Source organism: Dermacentor albipictus, chromosome 1 (assembly GCF_038994185.2).
Source record: "Dermacentor albipictus isolate Rhodes 1998 colony chromosome 1, USDA_Dalb.pri_finalv2, whole genome shotgun sequence".
NCBI lineage: Eukaryota > Metazoa > Arthropoda > Arachnida > Ixodida > Ixodidae > Dermacentor > Dermacentor albipictus.
In genome coordinates, this window is record NC_091821.1 from 306,717,318 (window position 1) to 306,732,193 (window position 14,876).

The 14,876-nt window shown below is 44.2% G+C and overlaps 1 protein-coding gene across 4 annotated transcripts in view; it reads right to left on the reverse strand.

Annotated features, from left to right (window-relative positions):
• The window catches only part of LOC135907237 (nucleoprotein TPR-like), a 69,133-nt gene that overhangs the window by 41,078 nt on the left and 13,179 nt on the right, over positions 1–14,876 (reverse strand). For all 4 annotated transcript variants that reach the window (XM_065438916.2, XM_065438914.2, XM_065438917.2 and 1 more), the window contains 2 exons: positions 8,425–8,489; positions 1,933–2,150 (listed from right to left, as the gene is read on the reverse strand). In XM_065438916.2, the coding sequence (XP_065294988.1) occupies positions 1,933–2,150; positions 8,425–8,489 (283 nt within the window). The remainder of the gene's footprint in view (positions 1–1,932; positions 2,151–8,424; positions 8,490–14,876) is intronic.

Sequence of the window (14,876 nt, forward strand, 5' to 3'; positions counted from 1 at the left end):
AAGGTAACATTGCAGATATGGTTACTCAGGAAATGTATTTTGGTCACAGCCTAATAAGGTAGCACAAGCAAAATGCCTAAATGTTCAGCACCTGAATCCAGCAGACACACGTAAACCTGGCTGTCACAAGGCCAAGAGCCACTGTACATAGACAGCACTAAAGGTTCCATCCACGAAAGCAGTGAAGTGGCTTATTCATATTTGCTGATAATTTACGCCCTCTCAATTTTCCCAAAGATATAAAAATTCATAACTTATAAAAAGATCAAAAACAACAACACCTGAGTGCCATACAGCCACCTGTGAAGAAGTTTCATCAACTTGGCACCAAACCAGAACTTTCACCACAGTCGTGTGACTAGTTAGACCTAGCAAGCGGGGGCAGCAAGCGGCAAGCCATCGGACGAAACTTCCCATAAACATGTTCGTAGCTGTCACTACATTATAGCTCAGGCATGAGACAACATGCACTGGCTGGACTGATGGCCATTAAGCAAAGTTCATGTCTGTGGTCAATCCGCTGGCAACTGCAGCAAACACCCACCAGGTCTGTATGTGCGCTCACTGAACAAAATGGCAAGTGGGCTCCAAAGTGATATCGTACAATGCAGCGTCAGCTGACAGTAATGCAGGGTCGCAAATGCGATATTTGCGTATCATGATCACACATGATGAGTGAATGCTAAATGCACCCTTTGCCCCCACCATCATAATCTTCAAAGTAGCTATTACAGTAAAATATTGCTATAGCAAAGCCACATCAGACACAAAAACACCTTTGTTATATCCTATATTCATTATAAACATACATCCATTACATGCGTGTTCGCCCGTGTTCATTATATTGAAGTTCAACTCTATTTGAGTGAAGCACAACATACTGCCAAATTTTGTAAACAAATTCTCTGCTGTGCTGGAGTTTTATAAAACTTTATGCGTGACCCTCACGCGTCCCCTGGTATCTTGTTTTCCCACATAACTCCCATTTCCTGCAATCCGGCTTCGCCGCATGGCCTGCGTGATGCCCGCGGCAGTCGGTCTGGTTGAAGCGCAGTACGAGAGATGGCGCGAGTGTTGCGTTGTTAAAGCTGCCTACCGGCGGAGTTACTTGGGCGCGAAAAGAATAATAATAATATTTGGGGTTTTACGTGCCAAAACCACTTTCTGATTATGAGGCACGCCGTAGTGGAGGACTCCGGAAATTTTGACCACCTGGGGTTCTTTAACGTGCACCTAAATCTAAGCACACGGGTGTTTTCGCATTTCGCCCCCAACGAAATGCGGCCGCCGTGGCCGGGATTCGATCCCGCGACCTCGTGCTCAGCAGCCCAACACCATAGCCACTGAGCAACCACGGCGGGTGGGCGCGAAAAGAAGGCTCTTTCTTTTTGGCTGTGGGTTGGCGAACGCCGCGGACGTCCTGCGCGTGCACCGATCCATGCTTCTGCGAGACCGTCTCGTGTGGCCTTTTTTGAACGCGCCACCGTTCGTGTGATTGTATGCGCGAAAGACCAGGTGCTGGGATCCAGCATAGGGCAAACATATTCGCTCGTTATCCGATCGCAGTGAGTCGGACTTCTAGATTTGTCGCGCACCCATTGGCATGTTTTGTGGATAGAAACTCGGCTAGCAGGCAATGATCTATGAAGGGTGCAATAAATGCCCTTGTGATTGTTTGCACTACTGTGTTGTCGTTCCTTTGTCCGAAGAGCACGGATGAGGATTCCGCAAGCGAGACAGCAAGGCATGCTGGTTGACTGTTTTTCACCTTCATTCCCTATTTGCGCAACAAATGACAAAACATAGTGAATATGGCAGGAGGAGTGCCTGTCATGTTGTGAACATCATGTTTCATTCTCTGTAGGGTGACTAGAAGACCACAGATTGAAACCACTGTTAGAGATTGAAAAATCATATAAAGACATGACATACCAGATATCTCACTGAAGCCCATGAGCGACGCAGATGTGTTTCCTATGGCAGAAGAGCTCAGAGATTCAATACTATGGTCGGTGTCCTCGTCAATGATGTCAATATCGCTGTCTCGGCTCCCAGCACTAGCATCAGCTTCCCTATCCCCACCAAGTCCAGCATCCTGGTCTTTCTCATCTCCCTTCTCCATGGCTTTCTCTCGATTAACGTTGGTGGCACTGTAACAAACAAAAACCTTTCTGGTTTGGTATTCAGCTGGGCACAGAAGAACAATAGAAGTAACATGCTTAGGGTGTCTACCAAGTTGACATTTTCAAATTCCCTGAGTTTTGCAGGTTTTCCCTGATTGCCTTTACAAAAATTCCCTGAGTGACAAAGAACTTTGTCTTACGTCAAGACAGGCTGACACCATGCCACCTGATGCGGTCACTCTCCAGTAGGCATGCCAAAAAATAAAAATACGGCTTAATCCAGTTTGAATATTAAGGAATAGTATCTATTTTATTCAAAATAGAAATCTGAAGGGAGGGATTAGTAATATACACAGCAAATAAAGTATCATGAGATAGTAAATGGTAAAATCCATTGCAAATCAAGTTGAACCTTTTCAAATACGAATAAAAAGAGATGCATGCAGAAGCAAATATTTTCGAAAATGAGCTATTTCTATCAACTGATAGCAAGCTCATTGGTACGAGGCCCGAACTTTGTCACAAGTGAGATTCTCTCCGCAGCTGGAAAGTCAATCTCGACTGTCCTGACATACTCTCAGCCTACGCACAATGTCTCAGTGTTGCATCTCACTGCTTTAGAGTTTATCTTGGTCTGTATGACGGTCACCTGCAACTCGGCGTCAGCCAACACTTTGCTTTTTGAGCTCAAGCTTCTTCAAAGAAGAGGTGGCACAGCTCCTTTCCCGATCATTCCTCAATTCGATGGGCCTTTCTGTTCTCGTCCTGGTTCCGCCACGCGTTCGCTCCATGGACCATTTGAGGCATTTTTTTGGTAAGTTGTACATTCAATATCCGATTTTTCGGACTCCCTAGCGGCTGCGATAACGTCCCCCCAAAAAAATGAATACACGTCTTTTACTGCCCCCAAGGGCTCAAATCGCCACAAACACATCCAAAAATGTCCTGAAGGCCTGCCAGTACACTTATTAGGCATATCAATGCTCATACTGCGACAGGAGACGGCGGGTGCATGTGCATAATTGGGGAATACATACTGTGTCCCGTGAAAATTGCGCCTTCCCACGCTTGTTAAGCTTCACCGCACTACATCATACAGGCTTCACCGCGTAACATTTCTAACATGAGGCGAAGCTGACTTTCGGAAACCGGAATTATGAAACAGGCCATTCTTTCTATTTCTAAGCTTCGGAGCCAACCGCGATGATTACAGAGACAGAGTCCGTGCCATTACTGACAGTGGCGAATTCTTTCAATGAAATACACACCGAAAAGCAAGAAGCTTAACAGCGAACGTCGAAGCAGCTAGGCCTAGCGTTGCCGCGATGGCTACGGCTGCCAGCAGATCTGCGTGCGAGAGCGCCGGTTCGAGGCGGCAAGGTAATCAAAATGGCGGCGGTGGTGGTGGCTTAATGCTGTTTCGAACCTGCAGTAACGGCAAAAGGTTCGGAAAATTGGACGGCGAAGGGTGCTTGCGTCCGAAATTTAAAACGTTCTTATACATTGACTCTATGGGGTAAGTGGTTGCGCAAAGCCATCCGAATTATCGGACGTCCGAAAAGTCGGTCATTGACTCATCATCATCAGCCTGGTCACGTCCATTGCAGGGCAAAGGCCTCTCCCACACTTCTCCAACTACCCCGGTCATGTACTAATTGTGACCATGACGTCCCTGCAAACTTCTTGATCTCATCAGCCCACCTTCCTGCCGCCCCCCTGCTACACTTCCATTCCCTTGGAGTCCAGTCCGTAACCCTTAATGACCGTCTGTTATCTTCCCTCCTCATTACATGTCCTGCCCATGCCCATTTCTTTTTTTTGATTTCAACTAAGACGTCATTAACATGCGTTTGTTCCCTCACCCAATCTGATCTTTTCGTATCCCTTAACGTTACACCCATCTTTCTTCTTTCCATAGCTCGTTGCGTCATCCTCAATTTAAGTAGAACCCTTTTCGTAAGCCTCCAGGTTTCTGCCCCGTAGGTGAGTACTCGTAAGACACAGCTATTAGACACTTTTCTCTTGATGGATAATGGCAGCCTGCTGTTCATGATCTGAGAATGCCTACCAAACGCACCCTAGTCCACTCTTATTCTTTTGGTTATTTCAGTCTCATGATCCGGATCCGTGGTCACTACCTGCCCTAAGTAGATGTATTCCCTTACCACTTCCAGTGCCTCGCTACCTATCGTAAATTGCTGTTCTCTTCAGAGACTGTTAAACATTACTTTAGTTTTCTGCACATTAATTTTTAGACCCACTCTTCTGCTTTGCCTCTCCAGGTCAGTGAGCATGCATTGCAATTGGTCCCCTGAGTTACTAAGCAAGGCGATATCATCAGCGAATCGCAGGTTACTAAGGTATTCTCTGTTAACGTTTATCCCCAATTCTTTCCAATCCAGGTCTCTGAATACCTCCTGTAAACACGCTGTGAATAGCATTGGAGAGATTGTATCTCCCTGCCTGACGCCTTTCTTTATTGGGATTTTGTTGCTTTCTTTATAGAGGACTACGGTGGCTATAGAGCCGCTACAGATACCGTTCAGTATTTTTACATACAACTCGTCCAGACCCTGATTCCGTAATGCATCCATGACTGCTGAGGTTTCGACAGAATCAAACGCTTCTCGTAATCAATGAAAGCTATATATAAGGGTTGGCTATATTCCGTACATTTCTCCATCACCTGATTGATAGTGTGAATATGGTCTATTGTTGAGTAGCCTTTACGGAATCCTGCCTGGTCCTTTGCTTGACAGAAGTCTAAGGTGTTTCTGATTCTATTTGCGATTACCTTAGTAAATAGTTTGTAGGCAACTGACAGTAAGCTGATCGGTCTATAATTTTTCAAGTCTTTAGCGTCCCCTTTCTTATGGATTAGGATTATGTTAGCGTTCTTCCAAGATTCCAGTACGCTCGAGGTCATGAGGCATTGCGTATACAGGGTGGCCAGTTTCTCTAGAACAATCTGCCCACCATCCTTCAACAAATCTGCTGTTACCTGATCCTCCCCAGCTGCCTTCCCCCTTCGCATAGCTCCCAAGGCGTTCTTTACTTCTTCCGGCGTTACCTGTGGGATTTAGAATTCCTCTAGACTTTGCTCTCTTCCATTATCGTCGTGGGTGCCACTGGTACTGTATAAATCTCTATAGAACTCCTCAGCCACTTCAACTATCTCATCCATATTAGTAATGATATTGCCGGCTTTGTCTCTTAACGCATACATCTGATTCTTGCCAATTCCTAGTTTCTTCTTCACTGCTTTTAGGCTTCCTCCGTTCCTGAGAGCATGTTCAATTCTATCCATATTATACTTCCTTATGTCAGCTGTCTTACGCTTGTTGATTAGGTTCCAAAGTTCTGCCAGTTCTATTCTAGCTGTAGGGTTAGAGGCTTTCATACATTGGTGTTTCTTGATCAGATCTTTCATCTCCTGCGATAACTTACTGGTATCCTGTCTACAGAGTTACCACCGACTTCTACTGCACACTCCTTAATGATGCCCATAAGATTGTCGTTCATTGCTTCAACACAAACGTCCTCTTCCTGAGTTAATGCCGAATACCTGTTCTGTAGCTTGATACAGAATTCCTCTAGTTTGCCTCTTACTGCCAACTCATTGATCGGCTTCTTATGTACCAGTTCCTTCCGTTCCCTCCTCAGGTCTAGGCTAATTCGAGTTCTTACCATCCTATGGTCACTGCAGCGCACCTTGCTGAGCACGTCCACATCTTGTATGATGCCAGGGTTAGCGCAGAGTATGAAGTCTTTCATTTCTAGTCTCGCAGTTCGGTCTCCTCCATGTCCCCTTTCAGCTATCCCGCTTGCGGAAGAAGGTATTCATTATCCGCATATTATTCTGTTCCGCAAACTCTACTAATAACTCTCCCCTGCTATTCCTAGTGCCTATGCCATGATCTCCCACTGCCTTGTCTCCAGCCTGCTTCTTGCCTACCTTGGCATTGAAGTCGCCCATCAGTATAGTGTATTTTGTTTTCACTCTACCCATCGCCGATTCCATGTCTTCATAGAAGCTTTGGACCTCCTGGTCATCATGACTGGATGTAGGGGCGTAGGCCTGTACAACCTTCATTTTGTACCTCTTATTAAGTTTCAAAACAAGACCTGCCACCCTCTCGTTAATGCTATAGAATTCCTGTATGTTACCAGCTATATTCTTATTAATCAGGAATCTGACTCCTAGTTCTCGTCTCTCCGCTAAGCCCCGGTAGCACAGGACGTGCCCGCTTTTTAGCATTGTATATGCTTCTTTTGGCCTCCTCCAGTCGTTGACTGTACACTGGCAACTCCTCCAGCCAACGATACGGTGGCAAAAGACCATTCATTACTATCCCTCTCTGTTTCTTGAGCCAGCATTACCGATAAAATTATGGCTAATTTTCCCTGATAGGAGCACCAATTCCTTGAGTTTTCCCTGAGTATTTCCAGACTATTTAAGATCCCGGAGAATTCGCCGCTTTCCCAGTTTGTAGACACCCTGATGGTTGTTACTCGCATTGCACCAATACATTTCTGTCTTAAAAAAAGATCACTTTGTAGCAATTTATGGAAACTAAATGACTCTTAGCAACTGCGCTTCTTTTTTTTGACCATGTAGAATGCAGCCAGAGAGTGCGAAACCGTAAAATGACTTGGAATGCACTGATGCTGACAAAACTGAGCAGTAGATGCATGTTCCTTTATCAGCAATCTCAGGGAAGCTGAACATCGTCATGCCAAGTCAAAACATTACAGAAGCCAGTTGTCATATTTTACTGCAAAGTAAAATGATGGCTGAACTCACAAAGTGGCCACTGAAGTGCAGGGTAGGCTTCAGAGATGGTTAATAAAAACCTTGGAAAAAATTTGATCATAGCTTTTTGGTGTTACAATTTTCTACTGAAAAACGCATGAAGGGTCACACTATAGTAACCAGCACCACAGAACCATGACATGAAGTATCTCACTTTCTGTGAGCTACTTGAGCCCCAAACAGTGATTTTGATGGAACTGATGCAAAAACAGCACACCGAAAATCTATAGGACTATTTCACACACTTCTGAAATTGTGCCTTTTAGACTATCTTTAAAGGCGATAATGCATCAATAGTTCTGCAAGTATTGAAATTGCAACACAAAATTTTGTTGCCTGTCAAAACTGCTGAATGAATGCTACATCTAAAGAACCCTTAACGTTGTTGGGCTTAAATTGCTAATGGTCAATTTGTAATGGTCAAGCAAGATTACAGTGATGGAAGCAGCACTTGGTCTTTCGGAGCAGAAAAACTTGCTGTTTGGATCAAGAAAAGAATGCTTTGGTGCAGTAACTTACTGCTCTGGTGCAAGAAGCAAGCTCTGTATAAGTTAGTACTTTCTGAAACATTGGATTCAATATGTATTATATTAAGATGCAAGCATTTTTTCTTCAACTTGCTGTTCCATTTCATTGTTATTACATACCTATATCCTAATTCACATTTAATTTTGCATTTGAATAAAGAGTTTAATAAATAATTTATTTTCACCTCAAGCAATTGAGCCACCTGCAGTGTACTATATAGCCTATCGAACGTTCATGTGCATGGGCCACACAGCCACAGCTAGGTAATTTGCAGTGTGTATGTCAACAGCCCGTCTACACATGTTAATGATTTTCTGCACACAAAATAATATGTACTGTTGGTACAGAGATGGAGTGATCCAATGGCTGCGGCCAACAGCTAAGAGTGTGCGGGCCTGTACAACCAGCCCATGCAATGCTAAAGTTAGTTTTTCACATGAAGTAGTACTTAATAGAACAGGACCAGATCAAATGTGTGAGTGTTTCGTAAAGTAACGCCTAGCACTAGTGTGATTGGCAGCAATGATCTGACAGCATTTTGTCTCGCGGACAGAAAGAAAACACCGATCAGCTCGGCAGCTCGGATGGCTTGCAAGTACTACGTTTCGTTTGCTATTCGCACCGGCAAAACCGAGAAAAACAGTTCATTTAAGTCCACGTTAATCGTGTTTTTCAAAAACAAGCACACTATGACGAGCTGCGGCCAGATTGCAGGCGCTGTTGGTCGTCATTATTGCGGCGGTCAGCGACATGAGCCTACCATCTCATTCAGCTGTATTTCAATGGGGGCGAAATGCAAGAACATGCATTGGATTCACTAAAGTGACTGTTTGGGCATGTTGGTAGGACATGAACGCAGCTTTTTTGCGCACAAGACGAGGACAAAGAAGAGGCTAAAACCACTTCACACTTCTTTGGTCGAAATTCCACAATACCAGCTTAAAAGTATTCATTTCTTACTTTTCGTCTAATGGCAAATCTTCAACACAGCTTCCTTCCACTCTTGATGCTGAGTCTGGAACATCCTGCATCACATGAAGCACACAATAGCTGACATTTTTGTTGTCTTCATTTCATTTACTGATAGATAGTTACAACAATGCTACGAGCTTCTTTTACTCACTATAGCTAGGCACTAAAAGAACCTACAGCATTACACTGTTTTGGTTACTTCGAGTGCAATTGTATTAACGAAAAATTGAAGGCCAAGCTGTCTACACTCTATCCAAAGCTCAACCTGCTCTGAATGGAAAGCTATGAGGTGCAATAGAAAAGTGCCATGTGTTACGCATGTACATGTTGGTGCCTTGCATTTGTCACGCTGCATGGTACGACTGTGTGTATTGCATCTCAGTCGTTCCTTGCAGCACTGTGGAAGTTGCAAGACTCCTTAGCCAAGAGGAAGGACCAAAGCCCCTCAAAGTGCATTCATCCTCACTATGTCATCTGCTCAGCATATGCTTGTTATCCTGTCAATACATGCTCAGCAAGGTGGAGAGCTGGGCTAGTTGGTATGGTTCGATTGGCACATGACAATGTAACAGATGAAACACACAATTTCAGTTGGAAATCAGTGCTCCTCCTGTCGTTTTCTTTTCTCTGTGTTTCATCTGTTGCGCTGTCACATACCAATGAAAAAATTGGAGGACGCTTAAGCTTCGCCTTCAAGAGTGGAACGCGACAGCGTTCCCGTCGATGCTACGGCGCAGCGACTACGCGCCCCGCATCTGACGCGGTGAGCGTCGAGCAGCGCCGCGTTCGGCGCGGCAACGAAATGTGCGCCTGAGCAAGCGACGCACGCCTGAGCCTTAGAAACAGCTCGTTTCTAAGGCAACACCGCATTCACTAGAGACGCTTTTGTACCGCTTTGAGGCATCGAACTCGTGGCTGAGTGGTAGAGTCTCCGTCTCACACTCCGGAGACCCTGGTTCGATTCCCACCCAGCCCATGTTGCAAGTTGTTTTTTATTCATGAAGTGCCTGCTGGGATTTATCGCTCACGGCCAACGCCGATGACGACGACACCGACGCCGACGACACCGGCTTTTCTGCGACACAAGCTCCTTAACGCTGTCGCGTTAATACACACTCTCCTGGTACATTTATGGAACAGCGGGCATAACACCACTGCTAGGATGGCCAGCTCACGTCCACTGTTTTTGCAGATTACGCTTACATGGTTCATCTGCTCCGAGGTGTGGGATCACTGCCTGCTGAACGCCGAGGATCGGCCACCCATTTGACCAATATTTCCAAACCCGATGCCAACTCTGGACACGATCAGCACATGCGCCTGGCAACATGGACCACCAGTTACTTCACATACCACCGAGCCCGCCATCGGCGGGGCCAGATATAAACACCGACCGTCGACGATCCCAGTCGGGCACGACACCACTGCTAGGATGGCCAGCTCATGTCGACTGTTTTTGCAGATTACGCTTACATGGTTAATCTGCTCCGAGGTGTGGGATCGCTGCCTGTTCAACGCCGAGGATCGGCCACCCATTTGGTCAATATTTCCAAACCCGATGCCAGCTCTGGACACAATCAGCACATGCGCCTGGCAACATGGACCGTCAGTTACTTCACCTACCACTGAGCACGCCACCGGCGGGGCCAGATATAAACACTGACCACCGACGATCCCAGTCAGGCACGACACCACTGCTAGGATGGCCAGCTCACGTCCACAGTTTTTGCAGGTTAGTTATTTGAAGGGCACTGCGTCTTCCAGGACCAGCAACTACTGCTTATTTGAGGTGTCATGCCCGACAGATTTCGTTGATGTACTTAAACGAATGCTAGCGTTTTCGGGGGATGTGTTTTCCCTCTACCTGTACTTTTGCTTGTACTTTCTGGTGATGTTGAGCCAAACCCGGGCCCAATGTCCAAGGCGGAGGCGGATTCCTTTGCTACTATATTGGAAACAATACGCAGGCTAGAGGCAGCTGATGTCACCACTACAGAAAAAATACTTAAACTTGAGGAAGGGCAGGCTGCTTTAGTTGCGGAACAATACTACGTCAAAAATGACCGTGCAGCTGCTTCAGAAATGGTGCGTCGACTTCAAGAAGCAAATGCGACTTTGAGGGCCGATTTAAAGGCAGCCCACGACAGGCAGTCTGCCGCAGATGGCGAGGTCAAGCTGCTGAGTATGAAGCTTTCTGCAGTGGAGTCGAGGACTTCAATTGAATGCCCAGGTGGCCCGGGCCCAGGCTCTCATCGAATGAGTAAATTTTCTGAGCAGATTGAAAGAATTTCTTCGAGGTATGATGAAAACGAAAATAGAATGAGATGCTCAAACTTGCTGTTCTTTGGCATAGAAGATAATGCTCGACAAGACTGGGCTGCATCGGAGCTGAAGATAATTTCTTTCTGCTCAGAGAAACTTGGTATCACTGTAACGGGCACCCAGTTTGACAGAGTGTATAGAATAGGTAAGTTCGCTGATAAAAAGCGCGGACCTATCAGTGCTAAGCTGACATATCTTAAAAATAAAGGACGCATCTTGGCTGCTGCGCACAAACTAAAAGGTTCTGGTTTCTACGTTCGAGAGGACTTTTCATTCTCTACACGACAAGCCAGAAAACAATTGATCGATCACGCGAAAACACTAAACAAACCATTCAAACTTTCAGTTGACCGACTGCGCATTGATAACAAATCTTAAGCATATGATGCCACGAAGCGTTCAGTAATAGAAATCAGCAGATAGCTAGACCAAGACACATGTGAAGCGCCGCTAACTCATCGCATTGCTACATCGTTAACAATATCATTCACCAATATTAGAAGCCTGATGTCGAAACGCGAACTCGTCTCATCTTGAAGACTGTGACTGCACTATTCTTGCTCTCGCCGAAACCTGGCTTTCCCCCGAGTTAGCCGATCCCGAAATTCTTTCCGCTAAGCTAACCTATAATATTTATCAGATAGAAGAGGTGGTGGCGTCCTCCTCGCTATTAAAAAGACTATCACATCATACATTATTGACACATCTTCAGGTCTGGAGATTGTCTGGGCCACATGCCGCTGCCGTTCTGCTAAAGTTTTAATAGGCGTTTGTTACTGCCTCCAAATTATAGTCATTGCTTCGTTGAAAAACTGTGCAGCAGCATTGCGAAAGCCACCCAGCTCTGTCCAACTGAGTTCACATACCTTATTGGTGACTTTAATCTTCCTCTCATTGGTTGACCTAACTTATCGTCATCCTGCAGTTTTTCATCAGAATTCGTTAGCCTAACATTAGATTATATTCTGTTCCAGATCATTAAAGAACCTACCCGTGGCTCTAACGTATTAGATCTTATACTAACTAACGCCCCAGAGACTATAGAACAAGTAACATGCTCGGATGGTTTCAGTGACCACAGATTACTGAACGTATCCATCAGTATCCCATTACCATTTACAGGTGTCTTAAGTAAGACAATTCGTGACTACAACAAGGGAAATTACGAAGTAATCATCATTGAGCTAGAATCCTTTCTTGAACATCATCTTCTACCTTCGTTCCACACCAGGTCTGTTCATGATAACTGGGTCATGTTCAGAGATAAGTTATGCGCATTGGTTGAGCAGAACATTCCTTTAATCAGAATAACTGAAAACAAAAACAAACCGTGGTTCACTAAGTCCCCTCATCTACTCAGAAACAAAAAGAAACGTTCATACAGAACTGCAAAACGAACCGGCACCCCGTCAGCTTGGGAAAGGTATCTTAACTGTTTAAGTTCATACTGCTCCGCTCTCAATGTAGCCAAAAATAAATATTTTTCCCAAGACCTTCCTTCACTACTCAAATCTAATCCCAGAAAGTTCTGGCAAATGTTATCTCCTGAACGCAATACTAATGACATCTTGTTACACATTAAAGAAAATAACATTCCTATTCCTAACAGTGAGTGCGCGCAAGTTTTTAATAAATCTTTCTCATCCATATTCATGAAAGAAAGTATCACTAATTTGCCCATTGTTGCAGACCTAGATTACCGGTACATGCAACCTATTGAAATTACTATTGATGGTATTGTTAAGCTTATTAATAACTGGAAAGTTTCGTCTTCAGCAGGTATTGACAATATTAATTCTAAAGTACTAAGAAATACAGTATCAGTATCTAGCAAGCTTTTATTTCACATTTTTCACGAATCTTTAATGACAGGTCACATACCCCAAGACTGGAAAACAGCCAAACTCATACCCACCTTCAAAGAAGCTGATAAAAACTTAGTTGAGAACTACCGACCAATATTTCTAACGTGCATATGCTGTAAAATGATGGCACATATTATTGCATCTCATGTTTACCAACATCTAGAGTCGAACAACTTCTTTTTTCATAATCAACATGGTTTCAGGAGAGGCTTGTCGTGCGAAACGCAACTGCTTGAATTTACGACAGATTTGCATTTTAACATGGACTCAAACCTTCAAACTGACAGCATCTTTCTGGACTTTTCTAAAGCTTTTGACCGCATAGCTCATTGTCGCCTGTTTTTGAAGTCATCATCATTAAAACTTGATTCACTAACTCTATCCTGGCTTCGAAATTTTCTTTCTAACAGACCGCAGTTTACTCTCACAAACAGCTTCTCCTCACCCCTTTCAGAGGTTTTATCCGGTGTACCACAAGGAAGCGTTCTTGGTCCCTTACTTTTTCTGATATACATTAATGACATACCCAATAACTTATCATGCATGCGCATTTTCGCTGACGACTGCATTGTCTATCGTTCTATTAACACCTCCGATGACCACCTGATCCTCCAAAATGATCATAACCAAATTATTAATTGGTGTGACACCTGGCTAATGACTTTAAATTCATCAAAATGTAAAGTGATGTCCTTCACCTGCAAACGCACTAACTTGGAGTATTCTTACTGTATTAAAAATGTCCCATTATCTCGGACCTCATCATTTAAATATCTAGGCGTAAATCTTTCAACAAACCTCTCCTGGACTTCTCACATTACCACCACCTGTGCCAGTGCTTCTCGATCACTGGGTTACCTGCAACGTAACCTTCAGAACTCACCTCCACTTATCCGCAAAACTGGCATTTCAAATATTTGTTCGCCCTCGACTTGAGTTCGCCGCTCCAGTCTGGTCTCCCCACCAAAATTACTTAATTACCATGCTGGAATCAATCCAAAATAGACCCGCACGTTTCATTTCCCGAAATTATGACTACCGTTCTAGCGTAACTCAAATAAAGATTCACCTTTCACTTCAGCTGCTAAGTAATTGTCGCGACATAGCCCTTTTGTCATTATTTCATAAATACGCCCACTACACTAACAAACGTTACCTACACCTAGAAAGGTCATCACACACGTCGCACAGATTATATAATCATCATAGCTTCACGCGCATCTATGGTAAAACAGAAGCATTTAACTGGTCTGCAATCCCACGTGCCATTCGGCTCTGGAACAACCTTACCGACAACATAGTTGCGAAAACTGACCACGAAAAATTCAAGCACTTGCTGAACTCGCTTAACCCTTGTTGACTGTTAATATCACACTCACTGTTCTGTGTTATTTTTTCTACCCTTTTCCTGCACTGTTATACATTTGTTACAAACTTATATAGTTCCTTTTTATTGTACTCATATGCAGCTTTATGTAGCTAATGTTTCTCTGACTCTTAGGCTGTGCACTTGGCTGCTGTTTTCTTTTATTATTGTTGTTACTAGATTGTATGTACTTGATTGTATGCCCCCATTACTCAATCCCCATGTAGGAGCCTTGTAAGGTATATTACAAAAAAAAAATGTTTCGGTGCTGTAACCATAAGCTGCATTTACATGAGTAAGAAAGCAGGGCTTCGCTTTATCTGCACTCTTTCCCGGCAGTTCCTTGCAGCTTCCTTAGATAACTGTATGGGCAAACGCCCCCCTAAATATCTTTACCTGCACTGAATCGTCTGCTCAGCGTCTAGTGACAGTGGCATTTGCTCACCACCCGTCATCATGTACCGTACTAGAGCATAGTAGCAAATTAATGATGCAGTGAACAAGTAGAGAGTTCCGCATCATCAAAGCATCACAAGTGCATATGCTGCAGTTATACCTGCTAAATTGAAATCAAACCACTTTTATGGCTTGGCGCTGCCTCTGACAGCATAGCAGTGCCAAACAAACATCAGATCTCAACAATAACAGCAAAACAAACTTAATGATATGCCCTCAACACAAGATGAGACTAAGCAATGACTGTTTTCACTACTTATTTCTTGCTGTCAGGACAGAGATTAAGTACCAAGCACAAATTCGGACTGAAGCTGGCGGTCTGTGCTGTACGGGCTCTGCCATGTTGCTAAGCAAGCACATCAATGGGCAGTAAACATCAGAATAATTCTTGGTATACGACATGCATGCATAGATGGCTTAATGTATCACTT